This window comes from Protopterus annectens, chromosome 1.part1, assembly GCF_019279795.1.
Source record: "Protopterus annectens isolate FY-2018-M chromosome 1.part1, PAN1.0, whole genome shotgun sequence".
NCBI classification, from domain to species: Eukaryota; Metazoa; Chordata; order Ceratodontiformes; family Protopteridae; genus Protopterus; species Protopterus annectens.
In genome coordinates this window covers 757,821,313-757,848,200 of record NC_056726.1, presented here as the reverse complement: position 1 = coordinate 757,848,200, position 26,888 = coordinate 757,821,313, and the positions used below count along the sequence as shown (strand labels likewise).

The following is a 26,888-nucleotide window of genomic DNA, read 5'->3' as shown; positions in this document are numbered from 1 at the left end:
ATCCTGTAACTCCTTATCATCCGCACCAATAGAAACAGCTGACATCTTTTGTTTAAATACAGACAAAAGGTATTGCTGATACTTTAGCATATGAAATTGACAGTTCAAAGCTCTAATAGACAATGTAGCAGAAGTATGAACTTTTTTACCCAATCTTTCCAAAGCCCTGGACTCTCGGTCAGAGGGAATAGGATGTTTAGCAGAGGCTGCTTTAACACCCTTAGGACCCTGAGAAATTGTTTCCGGATCAGGTGAAAGAATCTATAAAGAAACTTGTGAGACTCTGGAACCCTATAATACATATCTGGTTTGATTGGAGCAGGGGGAAAAGAATCAGGAGAGAGGGAAGCTTCTGAAAAAACATCATCTACAATGTCCAATACAGGGGGAATAGCAAGAGGCTTATGCTGAGGGAGAAGAAGAAAATCCCTAAGCCTTTTCTTGGTTTTAGAGAATTCCTGCCCTTCCCAGTGAAAATGCTCCCTCATATCATGCAAAGTTTCACCAAAAGAATAATCCTCAGGAGGAGAGGCTGAAGGAAAGGAATCTTCAGCATCAGAATCCTCATAAGGAGGAAAGGAACAATCCTGCTCAAGGGAAGAAGCAGAAGAAACAGAAATTTGGTCTGAAGAATCATAATCGGACTGTAATCTAGGCTTTTTGTCAGGAGGGGGATGAGAACCCCTGATCATAGATAACAAATCTTCAGCCATCCTAAGCATCTGCCTTTGAGGCCTAGGACCCTGATCAAAAGGCGTCTGTGCTTGCCATTTTTTTTTTAGCTGGAGCCGTAGTCATTGTCTTAGAATGCAAAACTGAATCCATATTGACATGAAGCTGTGAAAAGCCTGAAAACTCCCTCAGAAGCCGGTACCTGCCTACCGGCTCCAGACCCAACTGAGGGAGTAGTATCCAAAGGTCCATTCCCTGGCAATACTGAAGGCCCCATCAGCTCCACACCAGAGTTGGTACAGGAAATTGGTTCAAAAGAGGTGGACGACAGGGGCTGCAAAGGTGCCTCACTGACGACCGACGAACCAGCAACTGGCAATGACTGAGTAATATCCTCTGCTTTGGACCTCAGAGGTCTGTCTTTATCTTTGCGCCTCTTACACACACCAGAAGCCAGAAAAGAATCCGAAGACATATTATAATTAAACCTTCTACCAAAATAATAGAAGGCAAAGTTGTACCTACTCCTAATAGTACGCTGATTAAATCTAGCACAAAACCTACAATTAGCAACATCGTGGTCAGGCCCCAGGCAGGGAATACAATAAGAGTGAAAATCCCTATGAGGTATTTGTTTCCCATAAGAAATACAATTATTAACTTTTTCTGACATCTGACTGGAACAAGAAAAAGACCTCCACAACGGGGGACTTATCTTATAAAATGAAAAATCCTGGAAGTAAATCCAAAAATAGACAGGAGTAGGCCGACCGGCATCAACAAACTGCTCAGGGCATCGCGCGGCAAGAAAGATTGGGGTAATGGCGTCAGCTGAGGTCTTTATACTTTTGGCGCATTGACGTCAGGATAAAAGCGACCTCAGCTAACGCCCAATCCAGACTTTGGGATTCTGGTCGATCAAGGGCTGCTGCTGGCAGGAAGAACCCTACAGTCATGACTGCAACAGTGAACCACGAAGGACATCCTAAGCTTTTTTATAGAATCAAATTATATTCATACATTTCAAGCAAATGTTCATATCTCAGTATCCACAGTGGTTACTGAACAAGTGAGAATGGCAAATTCTTCAGCACAAATTATTTTATAGTGGTAGTATTCTTTAGGTTCTAGGTCTTAAACAGGATTTTGCAACATATAAGTGTTAAGTTTATAATGTTGTGTAAACAATCACAGCAACCTTTCAAGTTACACATATACTCTCAGCTTCATTTTATTCATCCAACTGAGAGCTTTCATGTTAGCCTAAGTAGGTCTGTCTGTACTGCATGGTTGTCAAGATATTTAGAAAAATGTGAAATTTATGACAATATAAAAACAGTTTATAAAATCACCAATTAATATCTGTTTACCTACATTAGACAGAGGTCAAATATCAATAGAGTTGTGTTTGCCATTATGTAAGCTTTAAGATGAACTCTTTTAATACTCTGTATGTAGCATGGTTTTGGATTTATAAATCCAAATATGAATAAGCATTAGTAAGATATATCTGCAGAAACACACAGAGGTGTCACTGGACTGATGGCTACTTTTCAGGAAAGACCCAAGTTATTGACTACAGGAAATTTGTCCAGGCACCAGGGAAATTTCACTGTTCTTTTTGGTAAGTGTTGTGGCATCTTTTACATCCACCTGTACTTACCGCTTATTAAGGCAGATGGGACTTCAGTTTAACATCTCATCCAAAGCAAGGTACTCTCATGAGTGCAGTGTACACTAATGTTACACTGCAGTGTCAGCCAATGAAAAATGTCCTCAGTTACTTTACTGGAGGAGGAATAGAACCCACAGCCCTCTGAACTTCCAGCACAAAATGCAAATGATCTATTTGTTGAGCTGCTGACACTGACAACATATAAATACAAAACTGTAGGGAGTAATTCAAAAATTTAAACTAACCTGGCAGAAATTGATTACCTCTTAACTACTAACTGAAAATTTCAAGTTGCAATGATAAATCTCCTCATAGAATTTGGGTATGGCTCTCATTAACTTAGTTAGAATTCTACAACCTACCTGTCTATTTTGTCCATAAGTTGTTTCAGGTGCCTTTCATTGACATGTGAGTCATCCACTCTATGGTCTACACCTTTTAGTTGGTTAACTCGAATAGGTTTTGCACAGCGGCTGTCTGGAACACCTTTTTTAACTAATCTGGGAAGCTGGATCTTCTGTGATGGTTGCTTGTTTTGTACATTTTTTAACATAGCCTCAATACAATCCTTTTCTGAAAATAGAAAATAAATCATTAAAAGTAATAATAAAATAACTACTTGTTATTTTTAAGGAATATATTCTGCACAGTTTTTTTTTTTTGCAAAATACATTACACAATTGTGCTTTACTTCAGCCAGATATGTCTAGAAGATGACAACTACAAACATTTCACTGCATAAATGCTGGTTTATAAAGACTTTTACAGCACAAAGGTATCAGGGTTCCAAATACCAACTTGTAGAAATTATAAACAGTATGTTGGCATAATGGTTAAGTCATTACCTCACAGACACAAAGTGCAGGGTTTGATTCTCATCTTAAAAAAAGAAACTGGCTAGGCTTAACATGGCCCACAAGGACAGCTAGTCTAATAATTATCTATGAGCTTAAATTATTCTTTATGTTTTTGATCAAATTTTCAGGCACTGTATGATACTTCTTAGATCCAACCTCCTTGATCTCCTACACCTCTGCAAAACAAATAGCTCCACAAATATTAGCTAAGACATGCTGGACAGAAGGGTTTATTACTCAGCCATCCCTCATCACTGGAATAATCATCCAGTACATATAAAAAGAACACTTGTCTTACTTCCCTTAAGAGAAACACTGAAGATTGTATGGGTGTGTGTAAATTCATCTTGGTCCTAACTTGTTTTGCCTTCCTGGAAGCAGAAAATGTCCAGTGACAGGGGTACTGGCAAAGTGATTAAGATCCATGGACTGACTGGACCTTGTAAACTCTATGTATCTATCGCTGTTTATTATTTTACAAAGCCAAATGACATTACTCTGAGTGTGTAGCTGACAAAAGTGAGAGTTCTGCGTGTGACAGAAATTAAACAAAAAGATAGTTTTACAGTTCATAAATTGAAATTATTAGGGATGCTACACTGAAGAAATCATGTGACTCAAGTCCAAACAGAGGTTACATGGAGGGGACTTGTAGTTTTATGGACAGATTTGATAACTCTGGCATGATTCAAGCTTGACTATTGCCATATTTGCTGAGTAGAAGGCTCGCATGGGGTGGAGTGATAAATCATAATTACCATCAACCATAATATTAATGGCTGTGCTAAAAATCACTATCCACCATGATGTTAGTGGTTATATGGATATATTTCAGAGTGGTAAAGGATGACCAAAACAACTCATTTAGTCTCTGTTTTAATAGCACTGTAAATCAATGGAAGTCACTAAAGCAACAACTGTATCATTATAGAATGTTCAAATACTTAACTGTATCAAAATATTCCTTGAGCTAGACTAGATTTTTGGCATCACTTTAAATATCACGCAACTTTCAATAGCACAGTAAGTAGCACTGCTAAGGTCTCTGCAGGATGGTGCCAAAAGTCCCTAGTTGCTATAATGTATTGAAAAGTTGGCTGCATAGATGCCATGGGATGCCTGCATGGTCCCTTATTTTCATGTTGCTTATTGACACAAACTCATGGTAGTATGTAATTTGTTATTGCTGTATTGCATGCCACTGTAGCTGACCGGATTGCATTTAGCATGCAGATTTGTGGACTAATGCTTACTCCCTTTTTTGTGCTTGCTTACTGTTGCATCTATAACTTTGCTGCTGCAGTCTGACTGTCTTCTTTATTGACCTACCTACAACCGTTATGGCCCTAGTACTCACACCAATACAGGTTTGCTGGTTGTCAATGTAATGTAAGAAAAAATAGACCATGTCTTATTTATAACCTTTTAACATATACAGTAGTTTAACCATGTGGAAACTAGTCTAAAAGTTGGGAATTTTATTACTAAAATGGGATAAATATTTTCTGTTTATTCACTACTAGATTTGTTGCGGATTTATGTGCTGAATGTCCAGTAGTATTAAGTGACAGTGCATGCCAGCAAGATCCTGTTCTCACTGTAGCTATTTTATTCACTAGTGAAGGCTGATAAATAAGAAAAGCTCCAAAAGATCCTGCACTGCTCTGATACTGTGAAATGAAATTCAGAATGTGATGCAGCACTTTCAGCAACATCTGTTGACAGTACCAGTGATGCATCATGGGGAGCACTCACCTTTGAAGGTGGGAAGATAAGAATGTCAGGATTCTTTCCTCAAACATCGGGTTTCTGGATTTATGTTCCAGTACAGAAACTGTACAGCAGTAACTGTGTGAGTGTGCATGTGTGTGTATGTTTATCATAAGTCCTGAAGCCATACATCTTATAGTATAACTTTCTCTAATGCATAATAACATGCACTCCGCATTTGAGAGAGATCATGGAATTCATTCTCTGCATTATCTTTCACACTTCATCACCATAAAGAATCATGTTCTTTTACCATTAAATTCATATAAAGGCTATATGGTGTAGAACTCAAAGGACCCTATTCCACCCTATTTATCTTTATTTCTTCTTATGGTATCTCTCTTTATCATGGTTCTAAGTCATTTGTTCTCATACATATTAACAATACAATTTGTAAATGCTCTCCAAAATATAACTCTCTAACTCCTTCCTTATACTGTCATGAATGAGTTGGATATATGCCTTATGAATGCCTGACCACTATAAAATATATGTTCTTACTCTTCATTCATTTATTCAATGTTATTCATTCTACAATTACCTACTTAATTGACTTCAGTTTACCAGAGAAGCACAGCCTATGTCAATCTAATCCTGGACAGCGTACCCATTAATCGCAGGCCACAGCCACATACATGGTAATCACATCTACAGACATTTTGGAAGATCATCACTTCACCCATGACACGTCATTGGTATGTGGGAAGAAACTGGTGAACCCCCAAAAATATGTATACACAAGAAGAATGTATAGACTCAACACACAAGGAACCCTAGTGGAGAACAACTACATTGCTCTCAAGGCCTGCAAAAACTACAAGCACTGTTGGTGACTCGCTGCTGGTGAGGAAAATAATCTCTTTTTGTTTGTAAGTTGCTTAAGCTGATAGAGCTGCTTTCGTTTTTGTTTTACTTGTTTCATTTTGTTTTCTGTTTTGAGAAATTTTCTTGGCCTGGTATTTTTGTTTGTTGTGGCAGATAGACACTTAAATTACCAAGGTTGCATATTTCATGTGATTTTTTTTTATTGGTTAATTGTTTCTTGAGTGGTACTTAAATACACAGAGTATATCAGTAGCCTTGTTTTTTCTAATAAGAACCACAACCTGCAAAAACTACAGGCATTGTTGGTGACTCCTTAATGGTGAGGAAAGTAATCTCTTTTTTTTTCTCTGTTAGTTGCTTAAACAGATAGACATTTAAATTACCCAGGCTGCACATTTCACATGCTTTTTTTATTGGTTAATTTGTTTTTTGAGTGATACTTACATACACAGAGGATTTTTGTGGCGTTGTTTTTTCTAATAAGACTCAAGGCCTGCAAAAACTACAAGCACTGTTGTTGACTCCCTGCTGGTTATTTTTCCCACCCATCCTCACATTACTTTATCTGCTTTTTACACTTGGTGATTTTTAAGCTTACTGTAAATTGAGCTATATAAGCTGCTCCCTTTCTACACTACTGTTGATATCTTAAATTATTTATTTCCCTTTCCTTGTGCTTATTTTGAAAAAAAGTGCATTTTGCCTCTGATTGTCTGTTCTACTGATGTATTACTCTGAATTCATTATCTCGCTAGCTGTTGGATGAAGAAATATACTTTTGCACTTCAGCAAGCTCTTTTCTGTGCTTTTACATCAAGAGGACAGAGGATTTTCCATCCAGTGGCAGTGGGTGGTAGCCTAGTCTGTACAGGTTGGGGGAACACACTAGAGATTCCTGCACATAGTTGTTTTATTGGCTGAAGAGATTATTAATAAGCGTACCTTGTTTTTAGTGCCTGTACAAATTCTGCACAATTGAGTGGCTCTTGGCTTATTTTTACAAATTGAAGTACTTTTAATGAATAATCACACATTTATAAGCTGTTCAAAGTACACTGCTCTTATGAATTAGTCATTGCCTTTCTTTAAGTTAAAGTTTGTTTGTGGAAGCATTTCACTCTGGACACTCTTTTAGTATGCTTTTACCATAACTACCAGTATGACTCAGTTTGTCTGGTCTGTCTGAGTTGGGAAGCACACAAAAGGAATCTAAGTGTAGTCGTTTTATTAGCCAGAAATCTCAGTAGTCAGTTTCCTGTATTTCCAGTCCTGGTATGAATTCAGCACACTTGCAAAGAGCTGCTCACCATGCCAGGGCTGTACAGGTGCAAACATCTAGAAAAATTGCTTATTTTCGTTGTACTGTGAAATTTTACTATGTTATTTATTGTTTTATTTTTGTACTTCTTTAAAGTTTAAAGTTCCATGTTTCAAATTGCTATACAACCTGCTTTCCTGCACTGAAATACATTGTGTCTTAGTTAGTTAGGCATCTGTTTGTGGTTCCTTAACATGTGCTCCAAACCAGTCATTTTACATTAAGAGGGTCAAGGTCTGCACTCTTGTGGCAGAAGAGGGCTGATTTCACCTATCTAACCTAGGAATTGTTGGTAGAAAGCTCATTCACCTGAATGGTCATAGGGTATAGTTAGTGTAAAACCTGCTTTTTTATAATTGTATATAAGCCTCATATTTCCACAAATCAGGCTCATTTATCCAGAGCTGCTCAATACTTGGCAATGACATTAAAAAATGTGAGAGATTTTGCTAAAATCTAAAGCCATCCTTGACAAGGCAAAAACAAATGAAATTAAGTATCATTTTGTACTTGCATTGCTTATTTTCATTATACCATGAAAGTTTACTGTGCTATTTATTGTTTTGTTTATTTTTTTGCACTTCTTTAAAGTTAGATTTTCAAACTGCTGTATGGGCTGCTGTTCTGCATTGAAATACATAGTATCTAGTGTTTTTTAGTTAGTAGTAGGCATCTATTTGTGCTTCCTTAACACTTGGGCTCCAAACCAGTCACTTTGCATTAAAAGGGTCAAATTCTGCAACTCTTGTGGCAGGAGATTGCTAATTTCATCTATATGATCGGGAAATTGCAGTGGAAAACTCATTGTGTGCTTACCTGGTTTGCCTTAGGGCATAGTTAGTGCAAAACCTGCTTTTTTCTGATTGTATATAAGGTACACATTTGTGCAAAGCTGCTCTTCACTCAGCAGCAGTTACTGTGCCTTCTATATATACAATCACAAGAAGTTGAAACTTCCCTATAAAAAACACCTCACAACTTTACTTCAGTCATGCATCACTCATGGGACAACTAGTATGAGTGGTGAGCAACATATATGCATTTAATTAGGACTATTTAAGTCTACCTAAAGTATTTCCCTTTCTTATTTGCAATGGTGATGGATAGGTTGACAGACGAGATCAGACAGGAGTCCCTGTGGGCAATGATGTTTGCAGATGACATTGTGATCTGTAGTGAGAGTAGGGAACAGGTGGAGGAGACCCTGGAGAGGTGGAGATATGCTTTAGAGAGAAGAGGAATGAAGATCAGCAGGACTAAGACAGAATATATGTATGTGAATGAGAGGGAGGATAGAGGAATGGTGAGCATGCAAGGAATAGAGGTGGCGAAGGTGGATGAGTTTAAATACTTGGGATCAACAGTTCAGAGTAATGGTGAGTGTGGAAGAGAGGTGAAGAAGAGAGTACAGGCAGGATGGAGTGGGTGGAGAAGAGCGTCAGGAGTGATTTGTGACAGACGAGTACCAGTAAGAGTGAAAGAAAAGGTCTACAAGAGGGTAGAGAGACCAGCTATGTTATATGGGTTGGAGACAGTGGCACTGACAAAAAGGCAGGAGTCAGAGCTGGACTTGGCAGAGTTAAAGATGTTAAGATTTGCACTGGGTGTGATGAGGGCAGACAGGATTAGGAATAAGTATATTAGAGATTCAGCCCAGGTTAGACAGCTTGGAGATAAAGCCAGAGAGGCGAGATTGCATTGGTTTGGACATGTGCTGAGGAGGGATTCTGGGTATATTGGGAAAAGGATGCTAAGGATGAAGCTGCCAGGTAAGAGGAAAAGAGGAAGGCCTAAGATAAGGTTTATGGATGTGGTGAGAGAGGACATGCAGGTGATTGGTGTGACAGAGCAAGATGCAGAGGACAGGAAGAAATGGAAACAGATGATCTGTTGTGGTGACCCCTAACGGAAGCAGCTGAAAGAAGAAGGAGAAGATTTAGGTCTACCTAACCTCATTATAGTACCCAGGCCTGTCAGTTCTCAGAGAGCATATTGTTTGGGTGCTGGGCAGCATTTTCAGTTACGTTAGCTGTAGATTACAAGAAGCAAGCACCCTTCACTTGTCCAGTTACAAACACCCTCCACTCATATCCCTTGCAAGTACACATTAGGACCTGCAACCATGGATGAGTAATTTCCTGCTATCTTTGCATCCAGCTTGGTGGAGATGAGCAACCTCAGACAATGCAGCAATTTCCTTATGTACGCTGACAATGACTTAATTCTCAAACAGACAAACACAGTACATAAGAGATGTAGTTACACATTGACACTGGAGACAAGACTGTCACATACATTCACAAAAGGCAGCAAACAAGTTGTCAGTGAATCACACACATCACTCACTACACACACAAAAGACCAGACAGACAGACCAACATATGCAGAGGTGCTCATATGGAGCTTACCCAAATGTCAAAGGCCTCTCAGGTGCAGTCCTCAGAAACTTCACATGCACACAAACAAGACAATTCCCATCACAACACATAAGTCACATCTCATGTCTCAACTACCAAGCCCATAAGGTGAAACACTCCACAACCCAATATTCTGGTCATAGGAAACTCCATTGTGAGACACACTGATGTCCATCTTACCAGGCTGGATAAGGAGAAGGTTACAGTTAGTTGCCTGTCAGGGACCAGGATTCATCAAACCATCCAAGTACTCAGGTCACTTACCCCTAAGTATCAGTATGGCTCGGTCATAGTCCATGTGGGTGTGAATTACCTTAGACATATGAAAGAGACATGACTGAGCTCTCAGAATATGTGTCACAGGCAGGTATGAGCCTAGCACTGAGCAGAATTCTACTGTTTCCAAGGATGATGCACAACACCAGCAGAAAATGATTGACTTCAACAATTGGCTTAGCTATTGGTGTCATTCCAAAGGGGGTCCAATGCTTGTCAGCCTGGGAGGACATAGGTTCATAGGTTCATAGGTTGGTACTAGGCTATCAGCCCTAGATAACAATTCCCTGGCTATTTCTTCCCACATTATTTACTTTCCTGGACCCCTGTCTAGCAGATCCCTGGGTGAATTTCCTTTCTCCCATAGGTTCCTCTTGAAGAGGTCCAAAGAGGCACTCTGCTTGACATGTATGGGCAATCTATTCCAGAGTCTGGGGAGTCTCTGGGTCAGGAACCTATCCCTCCAGCATGTTTTGTTTATTGTGATGACAAGGTTTAGATCCCTGGAGCGTGTAGCTCTGAGGGATTGGGATTTCTTTAAGTGTAGCATGTCCAACAGCTTTGGGTTTGACATGGCCTTGTATGTTAAGAGTAGATGATATGCGACAGAGTATAGCTGGAGTTTTTTAAGGCAAGTCAGCGAGGGGCATCTGCTTTAGGCCTGTGATTCTTTTAGTGAGGTATTTCTGAGGCCTTTCCAGTTGTTGCAGATGTCTTGAGAGGTACATACCAAATGGGCTATTCTATAATGGGTCTAATGAGGAATGAGTGCAGTGGGACAATGACCTCCTTTTTCTGGATGAAAGCCCTTGATGAGGTGTACCACATAGAAGGATTTCCTGACTGTTGTGGCGATGTGGTTATCGAAGGTGAGACCACTGTCCACCTGTGTCCCTAAGTCTCTTATCACACTTTCTGTGTTTAGTGTACTGCCACCTATATGGTAATTCATGGATACATGTTTTTTCCCAAAGGGGATAACAATACATTTCTTGGCATTGAGCTTGAGCCCATGGCTCTGGCACCAGCATCTGTTTCTGTAAGGCCCTTTTGTAGAGTATCCACATCATTTGGGGATTCAATAATGGCTCCCAGTTTGCAGTCATCTGCAAACTTTGTTAGCCAGAGTCCCTTAGTGTTGACCTGTACTTCAGAGAAGTAGATGCCAAACAAGAGTGGCCCCAGGACTGAACCCTGATGTACTCCACTTGTCACTTATCTGGAGTTGGATTTGGAGTCGGCTACTTTTACAGTGTGGGTTCTATCAGTAAGCCATTTAGCAACCCATTGGGTGACATAGGGATTAATACCCAACTTAGTACCCTGCTTTGCCAGGGATGGTTGTCACCTGTCAAATCTAGGTTATTGGATATTGGCCAAAACATTATCCACCCTTATAGTACCTTATCCAGGCATTGCCAAACACACAAACCTTCCAACATAACAAAATCTACTCAGGACAAGCTAAAGCTGTTACTGCTCAGTGTTAGGAGTCTCAACAAGAAATTGCACTCCCTAGAAGCTCTTCTCACCCTGAAGAATGCTGACATCTGTGCAGTTACTGAAACATGGTTCAACGCTAAGGAAAGCACTCTGGCAGTGCATGGCTATAACACCTTTCACATGTCTAACCACCCACTGAACATGAAAGAGCAAAATGCGGAGGTGTATCTATCTACATAAAGGATAAGCACAACTCAAGGCTGGTCAAACAATATGACATGCTTGAGCTACACCTTGTCCAACTAACCATGTGAAAAATCCATAATTATATTCTTGTTAGCTCCAGGTTCCCCACCATGAACCAGGAAACCCATACATCATGCCTGAAATTACTAGAATCACTTACCATCCAGCCCAATACCATACTCATGGGTGATTTTAACCTGTTCATTATTTGGGAGGCATACATGACCACTAAATGCAGGCCCAAAGATTTCTTGACTTTGTAAATTCAAATCCCCTTGAACAGCTAGTCTGCACTCCCACTATGAGAACATATGTCTTATATCCTATACTCACAATTATGGGAGACCACTGTATAGCCTCTTCCCCCATTGTGATATCCTTACTGGCAAGATCAGATCACAAACTGGTCTCCCTTGAAATAAAGGTAAAACTAGTCTCCCCCACCAACCCCCCAAAACTTTAAGAACTTATCTAAGGTAAATTACCTCCTATTAAGGGATGGCATAGCTAGTTTCAAAGTGCCCCCAAATCCAGAAAACACAGAAACCTATGCAGAGGCATACACAAAAGCCTTGTATGGCCATATAAACAACTGCATAGAAACGTCAGTACCAGACTGAAATAAACTCAGGTCAAACTGCAAAAACAAGCCACCCTGGTGGACCCCTGGTGTTAATAGTTAGTATAACAAAAGTGAAATCCTGTCAGGAATGAGAGGGAATTGTGCACAACAGCCCAAAAAGTCCCTCATTAGTCTAATCAAGTGAATCAGGGAACTAGTCAAGTCTTTGAAAGCAGACTTTGAGGTAAAAATAGCCACCAAAACTAAGGATAACCATAAGGCATTTTTCAGTTATGTCCAGGATCTTAAGGGCAACACCCAACCATGTGTAGAATTAGTTTTAGATTGCATCACCTATACTCAGCCAGAAGATATAGCAAGGGGCCTTAAGACATTAGCCTAGTAATCTCCTATGAGTCTACGAACATATACTAAAGTGACGCTTCTTGTTTGCTTCTTTGAACTACAAGCATGTGCCTCCTGTGTCAGTCTACTAATATTTTCTTGTTTTCTTCAAAATGTATTTTTGTCTCATTTTTTAATTAGTCTGGGCCGCCGTCCAATATTTCTTTTTCTGTTTAATTGCATATCACTCATGTTTCTTGTCTTTTCCCATATATTCCTTATTTTTTAAGACAGTACTGCCATTCTGTTCAATTTGATTAATATCTCATGATTTCAGGGTGGTCTTTCCATACCCATTTAATATATGGTCTGATTTCAGCATTCCCTAATATTGTCACATGTAAGTTAAATATTCCAGAACCTATTTTTCCACTTTCTTGTCTGTAATTGCATCTAACAAAATTTATTTACGGTTTGTGAATATAGTCCAGTCCACATTGCCAACTATCTTCTGTACCTCTATGCTCCCCAATACATGGGTCTACTTCAGAATAGCGAAATTCCAAAATGCTGAAGACCAAAACACAGAGATGAGAATCAAGAAAGGTAAAATGTGAACTGTGTAAGTATTCCCAGAGCAAGTATACACTTGCCCAATGTGGAGATTCATGCCCTGTTCCCCACTGTAGTGCTATCCCGGAGTTGCTGTATATAGTTGGAATTGCCCCCCCCCACCTAGGTGGGTTTTAGATAGTGACGTGTGTTTTAATGTGGTGTCGGGCAATTGTTTACTTGCCCTGGGAATACTTATGTGGTTCGGCATTTTAACATTCATGATTCTCATCTCAACGTTTTGGTCTTCGGTGTTTTGGAAATTTGATATTATAAAGTAGAGCCATATATATATATATATATATATATATATATATATATATATATATATATATATATATATATGTGTGTGTATATATATATATATAAATGCTGACTTCGACACACCAATATGCATGCGCCAAGAAACAGCCTCTTGCATATGCAAAATTGAAAACTTAAAGGATGGGGTAAGGGAATATTCCCCAACCCTAGGAAGAGTGTGATCTGGGACACCTGTCGGTAAGGTGCTTAGTCGATCATACCTAATGACACACAGTCGGCCTTCTGCAGAGAACTCATATATCAATCTATCTATATGTACAGATATATATATCTATATATATGTTTTTGTCTTTTTTAACATCTGATTGTCAACACACTTTGGTTAATAAAGTAAATGGTGAACAGCTGCAAGAGATCATTACATTACTGGAATTTTGAATATTCCCTTTCCATGGTATTCCATTATTCCATTATCTCAGAGTAGGGAGTGTGGGGATTGCAGTCCCCACATGGGGTATGCAAGGGTACTTGCCACCTGTAAAAAATAGAAATTTTGATTTGCACAGTCTGGGGTTATGCCTCAGAACATGAGTGTTATGGTTTCTTTTATTTTCAACTTTATGTGGTTGATGTTTTGCTTCTCGATATATTCTGGTCTGAAATAAACTTTAAATGATTATATTTTCTAAAGGACTTAAAGCTACTAACATTCACTTCTGTAATAAATGTTTCCTTACCTTTGGTCTTGAGGTGAATTTCCTGGCATTCATGTCCTAAACACATAACAATACAGGTATGATCCAAGACCCAGTCGTAATCCTCTATGATTAGCACTCCTTTGTGCTGTTAAGCTTTAGTCTCATGACAGAGCATGAATAGCAGTAACTGGTAACCACAGAAGAGCAATGAAAGCAATTAAACACTTGCTTAACAGTCCAAATGATGAATTTACTAGCATACTGACACTCTTCTTTTGTGACTGCTCTATGTTTGGCAGTGGTAAGTGTGTTAACAGCCTTTCACCCTGTAAAACACTTAGTGCTAATACACTTTGCTTTTTCTCTAACGTTCGTAGTACATAGGAGAAAGTAAAGCTCCATGTACTACAAAGAATTATAATTGGGTCTATCTGATCATAAATTGGGTTGCTATTTTTTCTCGATTTGGATGTCAAGATTCACCTCTCAAACTTTGTTATCCTGGTGAATTTATTAACCTCTATGTCTTCACCATATAATATCCCGGTTATGACTGGAGACCTGATTACACGCCTCTATATCAATCCACACAAAAATCATGCATAATATGTAGAGCAATCAAGTTATATGGTTTTGCTTTTAAGTTCAGATTTATTCAAGATGTTGGTTCAGTATGGAGTGTTGTCTAATCTTTCTGTAAATACTTGGCATACATTTAGAGAGTTAAGAGTGACTTAATAATTTATAAAATAAGTAAAAGACTGCAAGTTAAATTTTAACAGTCACATGTCCAGCTTCATGGCAGATGGTCTTTTAGGAAGGCTTTGAAATAACATTTGTTGAGATTTGAGCTTATATTGAATTGTAGTTTGTTTCATTGATTATCACTGCATGGAGCACATTTTTGTATCATCAGACTCTCGTAGATCCCCGAGTTTACTACAGTAGACTATGATGTGTAATAGGGAGGGTCATTTGGATGATCTGAAATGTTAATGAGTACGACAAAGTTGTGTGATAGCATAATCATTGAACCCAAACCCCAACAGTGATGGAGAAAGTGATACTTATAGGATCCACAATGGTGACCTGTGGGAAATTTAGACATTCTATTAAATGTTTTTAATGTGCAAAAGAAAAAAACATCCAAATGATTAGATTCCTTTACCATATAAAAACTGTTCCATCTTTTTTCACTTCTAGAATTTTTCCAATGTGCTGTAAAAATGTATATCTTGTTGCATAAACCAATGCGCCACTTCTCATCTTCTTTTCAAACTCTTAATACTATTAAGATTAAAAGTTAAAATGTTTATATTTTACAGCCTTTTACAGCTTTTCATTTTTACTGACTCTTTCTTTATTTTTGCTGCTTTTGTCTTGTTTTAGCAGAGTTGTAATAGCTCTAATTTTCAAAATCTGATATTTAGTGCTATCATCTAATTTAAAATGATTTCTATTACCACTTTTTTAATTGTTCTCTACCTATCACAGTATCTTCACCTTTACCCACCCTGTATATAGTCACCATTGTTATAGCTATTGATTCCACTTTATTCTTTGGACAATCCACCCAAGAGCCCCACCTTCAACACATCATCTAAGTTTTAATACAATTATCTTGAATGTTTCTAGAAAAACAGAGCCAACAGTTGTGCTTTTTGTGCATCATTTTTACTGCAAAGAATGCCCTTTTTTGTTTGAGTAGTATATTTCAGCAAATATCTACTATCATTAAAAAAACACTAGTCTAGTCAAATGTTGGCTGGTATAGGATTAGTTGGGGTGAAACTTTTGAGGCCACCAAATAGAGTTGGGCAAAATAAGGCTAGACAATTAAGATGAATAGTTGAGGGATGGATCCACATACGTCTTTGTAAGAGAAGTTGCGGTTGGACACGATTTTTTTAAGACTTGAGTTGAGAACATTAGGGTTGCTTGAGCCTATTTTATGGAAGATTTTATGGATGAATTGGAAGACCATGTTAGTAATGGACTGGATGATGAACCAGAATAAAAATTAGAATATGAAGAGTTGGGTAAAGGCAACATTATATACTGAACCCCTCCAAGACTCACTCTTCAAGTGAATCTTCAAGGTAGGGGATAGCAGGTGTAAGGTTTGTAATGTTAGTAGCACCTCAGAAGGATACAATGTAACTAACAAATTCAGTAAGTATGCCAAGAGGAAATAAGGGGATACCAGTGTTTCAATTTTCTCTCTCTAGGTGGTATGATCTATAAGATAAGTCTTGTGACTGTTGATGCAGGTAAATATTGAGGCTGTTTGCATGAATATTCTTGCTTATATCACTCAAATTCTACTCTACTGCACTGCCTATATTATGTCCACAATCATATTATCATCTTTAAGCAATATACTTCATGCATCCTCTGCACTGTGTCCAAAGGGTAATGCTATATTTTGGTTTCTAAGTTATCTAAATGCATCACCTGCAAAACTGTCACCTTCAGCATCCTTAAACTCAGTAATATCCACTGTTATTCTCTTTTCATTAGTAATTCCTCTAACATTTAGATAACTTACTGTAGCATTAGATAGAAAACGTCCTTATATCTTCCAGTCTCGCATTCTACCTTTCCACTTTTCTTCTCCTTCGTTTCTTTATTTATCATGTAATGGTTGGTATTTATTTTGACACACCACCTTCATTTTTCTTTTCCTTTAAACTGTGTTTCTTCCAATGAAGAAATGCTAAGGTCCCCTTTTTAACATACTGAGCCTATTTTTATTTCTTCCATTCCCCATGCTTTGTTCATTCACTAGATTCAATTGCTCATCCTTCTCTTGTCTGTCCTTTTCCTGCATATCCCCAGTCTCAGTAGCATTCTCTTCCTTGTGTAAACCATTCTTTTCAGTTATTCACTCTTGCCCTCTCCTATATTATTTTATAATATGTATTAAGTAATATTTAATGGGCAGCCGCGGTGGTGCAGGGGTTAGTGTTGCTGCCTCACAGCAAGAGGGTCTCTGGTTCGATCCTTGGTTGGGGTGCTTTATGTGCAGAGTCTGCATGTCCTCCCTGTGGTCTCGTGGGTTTCCTCCCACATCCCAAAGACATGCTGTAGGTGGATTGGGCACTCTAAATTGGACCTAGGTGTGAGTGTGTGTGTATGTGCCTTCTGTGGAAGGTTGGGCAATGGGCTGGCAACTCGACACTGTAAAATCTCCACTGCCAATCATGAGTGGACACGTGATCCGCTGTGGTGACCCCTATCCGGGAAAAAGCCGAAAGAAGAAGAATTAAGTAATATTTAATAATATAACATTCATAAGTGAAAGGATTTTTTGTTCACAGCACTTGTTTTAGCTTGCCCAATGTGAAACACCTGCACTCTATCACGTCTACTGTACCATGTTGCTCCTTAAACACAATTTCACAATTATTAGCTAACCACATTCCTATTTCTAGGGTATGACAGCATCAGTGCCTGTTGAATGATAAAGAAAGTTAAGTGTGAATCTCAGAACACTGGAACTGGAAGTACAAATGGAATAATATAAATTAACTCTAATGCTACCTTTTGGTTACTAAGTTATTTAAATCGAGTACCTCCAAGTGTCCCCCTTACTCTAAGGCATGACAATGTAGGCATTAGTATGCATATAACAGAGTATAGAGTACACTACCCTCCACATCACAGGATACAGAGTGAAACCTCCCTGTGAAATGTTTGAAAATTGTAACAGAAAGATTCAGTGTTTACTGTTATTTTATTTAAGTTGCACTCTATTTCTTAGCTCTTAAATTGTACTATATTTTTCTCTTGTCATAGTATTCACAATTGCTTCAGTTTTTGAACTCTCTTTCAGTTAATGGCCAAGAAACAGGGCACACACTTGGTGAGAAGTCATGGTGTGATTGTCTTTAAGTCCTTCCTACTAAAAATCTATCTAGTAATCCAGACATTTTGAAACCTAGCTTATAGGATTATTATCTCCATAATAATAAATGCACAAAAGTCTCCTGAGAAAAAAGTTTCCCTAGTAATTCCATAAGTATAAATTCTTTATCCAATTGCACAGTGAGCTCTTTAATGTACTTTATTTGCACTATGTTTCCATGAAATATATAAAACAGTCCAGGGCTGTTCTTCCATTTCCACTCTTAACATGAAGCCCACTATTGACTTAGATTTCCCTTTCACAGCATCTAACCATAGCCCCTTTGAAAAACTGGCTTCTAAATTGACACAACCAGTTTCAAATCACTTGGAGTCTGGTTCTTCTTTCTTCACTTCTTCCTTTGTTTGTCCCAGTACTTATCACATTCTTTTTATTTCTACAACATACTACCACTTCTGCTTCAGTTTTCCTTCCTTCTTCTCATGTACATCCTAACACTCATGCACTGACATCAGGATGGTTCTACCACTTCTGCTTCAGTTCTCCTTCCTTCTTCTCACCTACAGCCTAACACTCATGCACTGACACCAGGACGGTTAGCATCTACATACTTGTGATCCTCTAACTCACTCCAGTGGATTCCATGATGAAACTTTGTAACAAGACTCACTTTAAAGGGTAGGGGAAAGTTTACAATGGCCCGGTCAAATTTCCCCTAGTCTTTAAGAATTTCATCATGAGTCTTCTATGAAATCAGGCTAGTGCCAAGTGAGCTTAACCAAGGTGAGAGAAAGTAAAATAAATAAACTAGTTTTATTCAAGATTAGTGATGCAAAGAGTGTTTAAAGTGTTTTAGTGTTGTATCTTTTGCAACATCAACAGAACAGTTTGGAGGGAGAGGTATATCTTGCAGAGGATACTGCTGCTCTAGAACAGCGCCCCCCCCCCCCATCCACATAAAACAAAGCTCATCCCTGTCCATATTCAAGTACAACTTAGATCTATGGATGGGAAACAGAATATTTACCACATAACTGACTTCTCTGCTACTAAACAACAGAGGCAGGTAATAAATGTTTTACCCCATGAATGGGTTCCCTCAAATTATCTATGGTATGATCTCAGTTATTCTCATTAGGTGTAATATATAATAATCCACCATTGGAAGGGTAAGGCCAGTCTATAACCAAATAGAATAGGTTCTTTTGAGCACAAAAAGGGAAATTGGCTAAGCTTAAAATGGCCCACAAGGGCAACTAGCCTAGTACTTACCTATGATCCTATAAAAAGAGCACAATATAAAATGCAAATAGAACAAGTTGTAGGAGCAGCCCCATGCATCATTACTGATCGGGCCCCTGCATTACTTTGTGATGCTTGTAATTAAAAGTGTGAAAATGGGTATATGTGTGTGTATGTAGATATATATATATATATATATATATATATATATATATATATATATATATATATACTATGTCTAAGGATCATATGATCATAGGAGGATAGTAGGCTAATGGCCCTAAGGCCCTTACAAGCCTACCCAAGTTCAACCAGTGTTCCCAAGGGTGTCTGGTTCAAGCAGACATTAAAATCAGCTTCTATTGCCCCTGTCCGAGGGGGACACAGGTGGGACCCCTGGGGTGAATTTCCAGTTACCCATCCAGTCATCCAAATTATGCTTAAATAGGGTCAATGAGGGGCTTTGTTTAACATGAATAGGAAGCTTGTTCCAAAAGTGGGACAACCTCTGTGAGACAACTCTGTCTCTCCAGCAAGTTCTGTTGATATCACATACCAGGTTAAGTTCCTTTGAGCGAGTGACCCGTGTGCCATTTGACTTGCAAATGTGCAGCATTTTCATTAAAGCTGGGTCAGAGATTGTTCTATATGCAAAGCACAGGTCGACTGAGTAGTCTGTATGACACAGAGTAAAGTGACAATGACTTCAGTCTATCCGCATAAGGCAGATCTTGAAAACCCTGAATTTTCTTTGTAAGGAATCTTTGTGGTCTCTCCAATTGCTGTAGGTGTTTGGAAACAAACATACCAAAGGGAGCATTGCACTCTATTATTAGCCTGATGAGGGAAGAGTACAGGGGGGGGGGGGGTTATAACCTCTTTTTTCTAGAGGCAATGCCCTTACTTATGAGATGAACAATATAAAATGCCCTTCTTACCACTGTGGAGACACGGTGATCGAAGTTATGTGGACAGACTGAAATCATTGTTGTCAATCTGTGTGCCCAGATCTCTCATCACTGACTGTGTGCTTAGGGTATTGCTATTGATATGGTAGTTTGCAAGAACATCACCCTTTGTGAAGAGGATGATAATGCATTTTTTACATTAAGTTTAAGACCATGATTTTAGCACCAGTCATTAGTCTGCGTAAGACCTTCTTGCAGGATGTTGACATCACTAGGAGTTTCAATGATCACACCCAGTCATCAGCAAACTTTGTCAGCTGCAGTCCTTTGGTTTTATCCTGTATGTCTGAGAAGTAGATTCCAAACAGTAGGGGTCCCAGAACAGATCCCTGTGGACCACCATTGGTTATGGGTCTGCTGGAGGAGGTGGAGTATCCTATTTTCACAATATGAGTTCTATCAGTGAGCCAGTTTGCAACCCACCTGACAAATAGATGGGTTGATACCCAGCTGGGTGCATTTATCAATGATGCCTGAGTGGGGCATTGTATCAAAGGCCTTGGCTAAGTCTAAGTAGGGTCTATATTAGAACACCGAACATTTAAAATGTCGAGTGTTCTAATATCGACCCATTTTCAGTGAACGCTGAAAATATCGAAGAAACAGAAAACCAAATTCTTTCCTAGGGAAAGAATTCGGTTGTCCATTTCTGTTGCTTCGGTATTTTCAGCGCTCTGTTGGAAAGTTGAGGGTCGGGTTCAGGTAAATGTGCGATTGAGTGCGGGTTAGGTATGTGTGAGATTGTGTGTACATGAGGGTTAGAGTGGGTTAGGTGAGTTAGGGTTAGGGCGCGGGTTAGGTATGTGTGCGATTGTGTGGACATGAGTGTTAGGGTGGGTTAGGTGAGTTAGGGTTAGGGCGCGGGTGAAGTGAGTGTGCAATAGTGATGGACCTTAGGGTTAGGGTTTGGGTTATAGTAAGTGGATAGTTAGTGGTGTGTGTATAGTTTAGTGTAGGGTTAGGTGTAAGATTTTAGGTGTGTGTGTGTGTGTGTGTGTGTGTGTGTGTGTGTGTGTGTGTGTGTGTGTGTGTGTGTGTGTGTGTGTGTGTGTGTGTGTGTGTGTGTGTGTGTGTGTGTGTGTGTGTGTGCTTGTGTTGTGTGTATGTGTTTTGGAACAGCAAATTTTTTCCCTAGGAAAACATTTGCTGTTCTGAACGTTCGATGTTTGGTATTTTTGATTGGTAGGGTTCGATATTAGAACACTCGACATTTTTAAATTTTTGGTGTTCTAATATAGACCTATCTAAGTAGGCTGTATCCACACATTTGCCCTCATCTAGGGCTTTGGTGATCATCTCAAAAAAGTCTACCCAGTTTAACAGACATGATCTCTCCTTGACAAAGCCAAACTGTGTGGGGTCAAGCATTTGGAGATTTCCTATATCTTTGTTAATAAGGTCCATGATGATATGTTCTGTGACCTTGCAGATAAGGCTGGTCAGGCTAATGGGTGTGCAGTTCCCAGGGTCAGTGAATGCATCCCCTTTGTGCAAAGGGGATGATGATAGCTGTTTTCCATTCAACTGGGATGAAGCCAGTGCTTAGGCCGTTATTGAAAAGCATGCCCAATGATGATGCTAATTTCTATTTTAATCCATGTAGAACATAGCACAGAAAGTTATCTGGTCATATAGAGGCTGTGTTTTTGGCCTTGGAGAGGGCATTTAAGACCTGCTCCTTGGAGATGCTACTTGGCGGGGCAGGTGTTAGCGATGCTTTGTCCTATATGTGGCAAGGACAGGGGAGTGAAGCTGAACCTGTCAGCCAGCAGGCTTGCTATATCCACAGGTTATATATATATATATATATATATATATATATATATATATATATATATATATATATATATATACATGATATATATATATATATATATATATATATATATATATATATATATATATATATATATATATATATATATATATATATAGTACCATTAACTATGAGTTCAGTGCAAATCTGGGCCTTACTTATGAGGTTACAGATGTAACTAAAGAACACCTTGTGGTTATCCTTAGTTAGGGAAGCTAATTTGGATTCATAGTTAGCTTTGGAGAACTTCACTTGGAGTCTTATTTGCTTGGTAAGTTGAGGCAGGAGTGTTTCCATTTTTGAGACTGTTCCTTCCCACTCTTGGACAGCAATTTCTTTCTCCTATTGTATAGCCTATTAATGGCAGTTGTCCACCAGGTAGGTTTGTTTTTCCTTGAAGATCTTGCTTTGGTTCTATCAGGTATGGCAGGGTTAATACAACTGTACATGTGCTTGTGTAAAGCATTGATGTATAACTCAGCATAGGTGTCTGTTCCATCAGTGGGGGAAGGGGCTATAACTCTATTTATGCCTTCATGTAAGAGGTTGTAATTGGCCTTGGAGAAGTTTCTTAGTCTAGTTTTTGATAAGGAGGGGGTCTTCTGTTATAGTTACTTCTAATGAGACTGATTTCTGGTTAGATCTCACCAGGGATGGCCACACACTGGGGGTGGTGCAGTGGTCCCCCATGTCAGTGAGAACCAGGTCCAAGATGTTTCAGCCCCTTGTGGCTGTATCAACCAGCTGGTCCAGGGCATTGGAGTTAATGAAATTCAGGAACCCTTCAGCAATTGATTAGAACACATATAATTTATCCAGTCTATGGAGGGGTAATTAAAGTCATCCTAAACCAGGGTGTTTGGTTGTATCTTGATTGACTCAAGCAGATCCAAGTAGGCTGAGTGGACGTCCTGTTTCATGGAGGGGATCCTATAGCTGGCAATGACCTGAAGAGGGGTCTTACCTACAGTCAACTGCACCTAAAGTTAGTCAAGGGAGTCATGCTGTTTAACCAATCCAGATGTCTATTTATCTTTAATGAATATTGATACGCAACCTCCTTTAGTTCTCATGCCTTCAGTTTACAATACCTTTGTGTGTCTCCCTTACTTTGAAATAGAGAGATCACAGAGTTGATATATATAAGCAGGGATGTGTGTGCACAGCCCCCCTACACCTGCATCAGCAGTTGCAAGTAGGCCAAGCCTCCCATTCATCTCCCACAAAAATAGTTTCATGTAATTATATTGAGTTCTGAGATTCAGTGTTTGTCAAATTTTGGGACATGAAATTACATGTCTTGCACTTCAGATAGGGAGCATTACTTGTTAACACCTTGCCATATACAGAAGGTTCTTGTGTCATATGATACAACTGATTAAATGATAGGTAGCTTGATAATTAACTTGATATGGTGTCAAATAAATGCCTATGCATGCACATCCACACAAAAATCCTAAACCTTCAAGACTTTGTTGCCTACCTGAGATCCATACAAATGTCCTCATACTGTTCCTTTGTACATTGCTTTTCCATTCTCTTTTCTCAGTCTTTTCTAACTTCTTCTGATGAATTCTTATAGTTATCAAGCATTATTTTACTTTCCTCCTGATTATCCCTTTGTAAACAGCAGATTCTGCTCTACCCAGCTAAAAAACTCGACCAGAGCTGGTCTTTTACTTATCAAATCTCCAATCCTTCCTCTTTGCCTATACTCTATCAAGCCCTGGTAGGGAAGGCAGTCTCTAACCTGTATTTCAAACTTCTGCTTTGCCTCATTCCAGTGTAGTAACTTTCCTCCCTAGTTACTTGCTCCCAATAGCACGGTTCCTTTTCTTATTTTCTCAAATAAATTATAGCTCCCTTTTACCTATTTTCTATGCCTGCATTCACTAAGGTTAATATCTCCTTTCTTCATTCCCCTATTGACTTAGCTATTATCATACTTTTTCCTACTAATAAATGTAAAATCATGTATGGTTGTTGTTATAATCCTTGAGGGCCTACATCCAAAATCCTACTCTCTCCTTATTTTGTGACATGCCCTCCGACTGTTTCAACATCATTCCTTTCCACTTTGATTTGTAACCTTCTGCTTGTATTTTGTATATAGGTCCTCAACTATGTAGCTCTAAAGTATCCCATTGAAACTGATTATCCTTAACCATCTTGTTCTATAGAGCGAAACAATTTATTCTACTTAACTATTTTATTCTTTCCCTCCCAAATACTTTTTTTCACTTTTTATTAATTATAATCCACAAACTCTCTGTTGGTTTATAAACCTATGCCTGACTGATATAAAATACTAAAAAGTCAATAAACTTTTTTCACTAATTTTAAATACTATCCATGTCTATAGTCAATATCTTCCAACTTCTCAGTTTTTGTATTATCTTGTGTTCAGTCTCTTCCCAGATATTCTTAGCTGCCATAATAGAATTGTTTTAGCTCGTAACCTAAATACTTCATCTTATCATGTCCCCATAAATCTGGTTACTGCTGATCCAATTCATGTGTGTGTGCATAGTTTACAGCTACAGCTTTTATTTTATCTTCATTTATTTTATAATCTGAAAAGACAGGAAACTGTCTCAAAATATTCCACAACATTGAAATATCTTTTTTGGATTTATAAAGTACAAAATAATATAATCTCTAAATAAGGTTAACTTGTCTTGATTACCATGCTAGTTATATCATTGAACCTGTGAGTGTCTTATTTTCTTGGTTAATGACTCTAAGTATAAAACAAATAATGAAGAAAAGGACACTCCTGCCTGGTTTCTCTAAGCAAACACAGCTTGTCAGAGAGGAAACCTCCCACTTCATTTATCTTCCCATTTAACGCCATTATTCTATCAAGGAACCCAAATGCTACTATTACCCTACTCATAAAATCCCAGCTTATTCTATCAAGTGCCACATCAAGACCCACCAGAAAAAGCAGTGTATTTGTATTCTTGGCTTCCCTCTCTAGATCATCATTGTTCTATTAATATTATCAAATGTTTGCTTACCTTCCTCAAAACCACATTGATCCATATCAGTTTTGTCAACACCCTTGCCATTCTCTTAGCTGGTATCAACATAAGCACTTTATAATCATAGTTTACAATTGAAATTGGCCTATATAAAGCTGGGTCTGAAGGGTCTTTGTCCTTGTCAGGTAATATAGCCACCACAGCTTTCTTCCAACATGCTGGTACTGTCCCTAATTTTAATATTGTTAAACAAAACCTTTCAAATCTTTATCATGTTCTTCCCTCCTGACTTCCAAACTTCCACAGAAATACCTTCTGCTACTGGAGACTTCCCTGTTGATTATACATAACTATTTTATTTTATGTTCATATCTTAGCTATGTATTAATTCTTGAGCTTCATCATCTTCTAGCTTTGACATATCTAAGCCTTCTACATATATTTACACTGTGCCCTTTATTGGTTTCCCTAATCCTCTGCTTTAATCCCATTTAAGTAGAATTTTTGAAATATCTCTAACATCTCTATAGGATTTGTAGTTATTTTTTGTTCTTGTCATAGGCTCCCTAAGTTTGACAATAACCCCTTTTACTTTCTTTTATTTAAATTGCTGTGCTAATAGTTTTTGTGCTTTGTGGTTGTTATCAAAAGATCATTGTTTTACATCAACCTTTCTGGATTCATGTGTGTTATCCATATTCTCTCTTAGTTTCTTTTAGCACTCAGCAATTGCTCTGCTTCATGTTTTGTATTATTCCCCTTCATCCAAAATCCTTTAACCTTTGACAACCCCTTTAAATAACCCGTATTACTTATTTCCCATATTTTTTTCTCTTTCACTTATTTTTACCATATTTTAAAACCCTGTTTTCATTTTATCCCACTCCCCAGCTATCCTTTCTGAAGACATTTGTATTTTCCCTAATAAAGCTCAAAATATTTCCATTATCCATTCCTTAAATTCTCTTTTTAACAAATAAGTAGGAAATCACTGCTGTCTCATGTTTACTTCTTTATTCTACATATTTATCTTAGTCTTGATTGGTGTGTGATCTGAAATAGTGACTGCATTTCAAAGCCTTCAATTAAATACTCATGATCCAGTGAATGACACTTCATATCTGCTCTAACCCAATTATTGTGTCTTCACTTGGGGAAAAATATAGAAGCGTCATCTGAGTTCCTGCCTTCTATTATGTCATACATTTTCTCCAGAAATCTACCTTCTTTTTTATATTTTTTCCTTCTAGGTCCCCTAATGCATCCTCAGTAATGCAGATCAGGTTCTAGACCCCCACCCATGAATAATATTCCCTGTTGAATGCTTAAGGTTCATAATATTAGTTTTAGGTAGAACATAAAAACATGCTAGCGTTATCCTCCTTCTCTGCCATTAACTTCTTATTACCAAAAATCTATCATTATTGTCTTTCTTTTACCTCTTCTATCACTATTGATGCTCCTCTCACATTCAGCATTATTGTTTCATTTTTTTCCTTTGTCTCATATACTCAAATCAATATTTAATCTGAAATCTTTCTTTGCCAAATTCACATGAACACTTCTATCCAAATGTGTCTCTTGTGACACTGCTTTTTGAACCCCACATTCCTTAATGTAATGCAATATCCATTGATTTCTATTTATGCCTACAATGCATTTTACATTCCATGATATAATTGATATCAGTCATTCTAAATAGAAGCAATTGCTTTCACATATTCTGCATGAAAGTACAGCTGTATAAGTAAACTTACTATAAAAGTAGATGCTTGAATGACTACTGTTGCAGTAGCCTAATTTATATGCATTATATCCTGCATAGGATATAACAGCCTGTTAGCTTCCAAAGCTTTAGGGCACTTTCCACATGCCCAAACTGTTAAATTAGCTCAAGATGAGTTGAATAAAAAGAAAGCTTTCATCTCAAAGTCCTTCAGAGCTTTCATGCCACTGAACAGAGCACTCCTCTGTGGGCTTTCAAGATTAACAATCAGCTAGCACTCTTCGATTGCTGGGCAGATAAGTTC

General features: G+C 38.3%; 1 protein-coding gene across 1 annotated transcript in view; it reads right to left on the bottom strand.

Moving 5' to 3' along the window:
* The window catches only part of LOC122813409, a 180,445-nt gene that overhangs the window by 82,045 nt on the left and 71,512 nt on the right, over nt 1–26,888 (bottom strand). Inside the window, exon 3 of the mRNA XM_044085721.1 lies at nt 2,710–2,920. Within this exon, the coding sequence (XP_043941656.1) occupies nt 2,710–2,920 (211 nt within the window). The remainder of the gene's footprint in view (nt 1–2,709; nt 2,921–26,888) is intronic.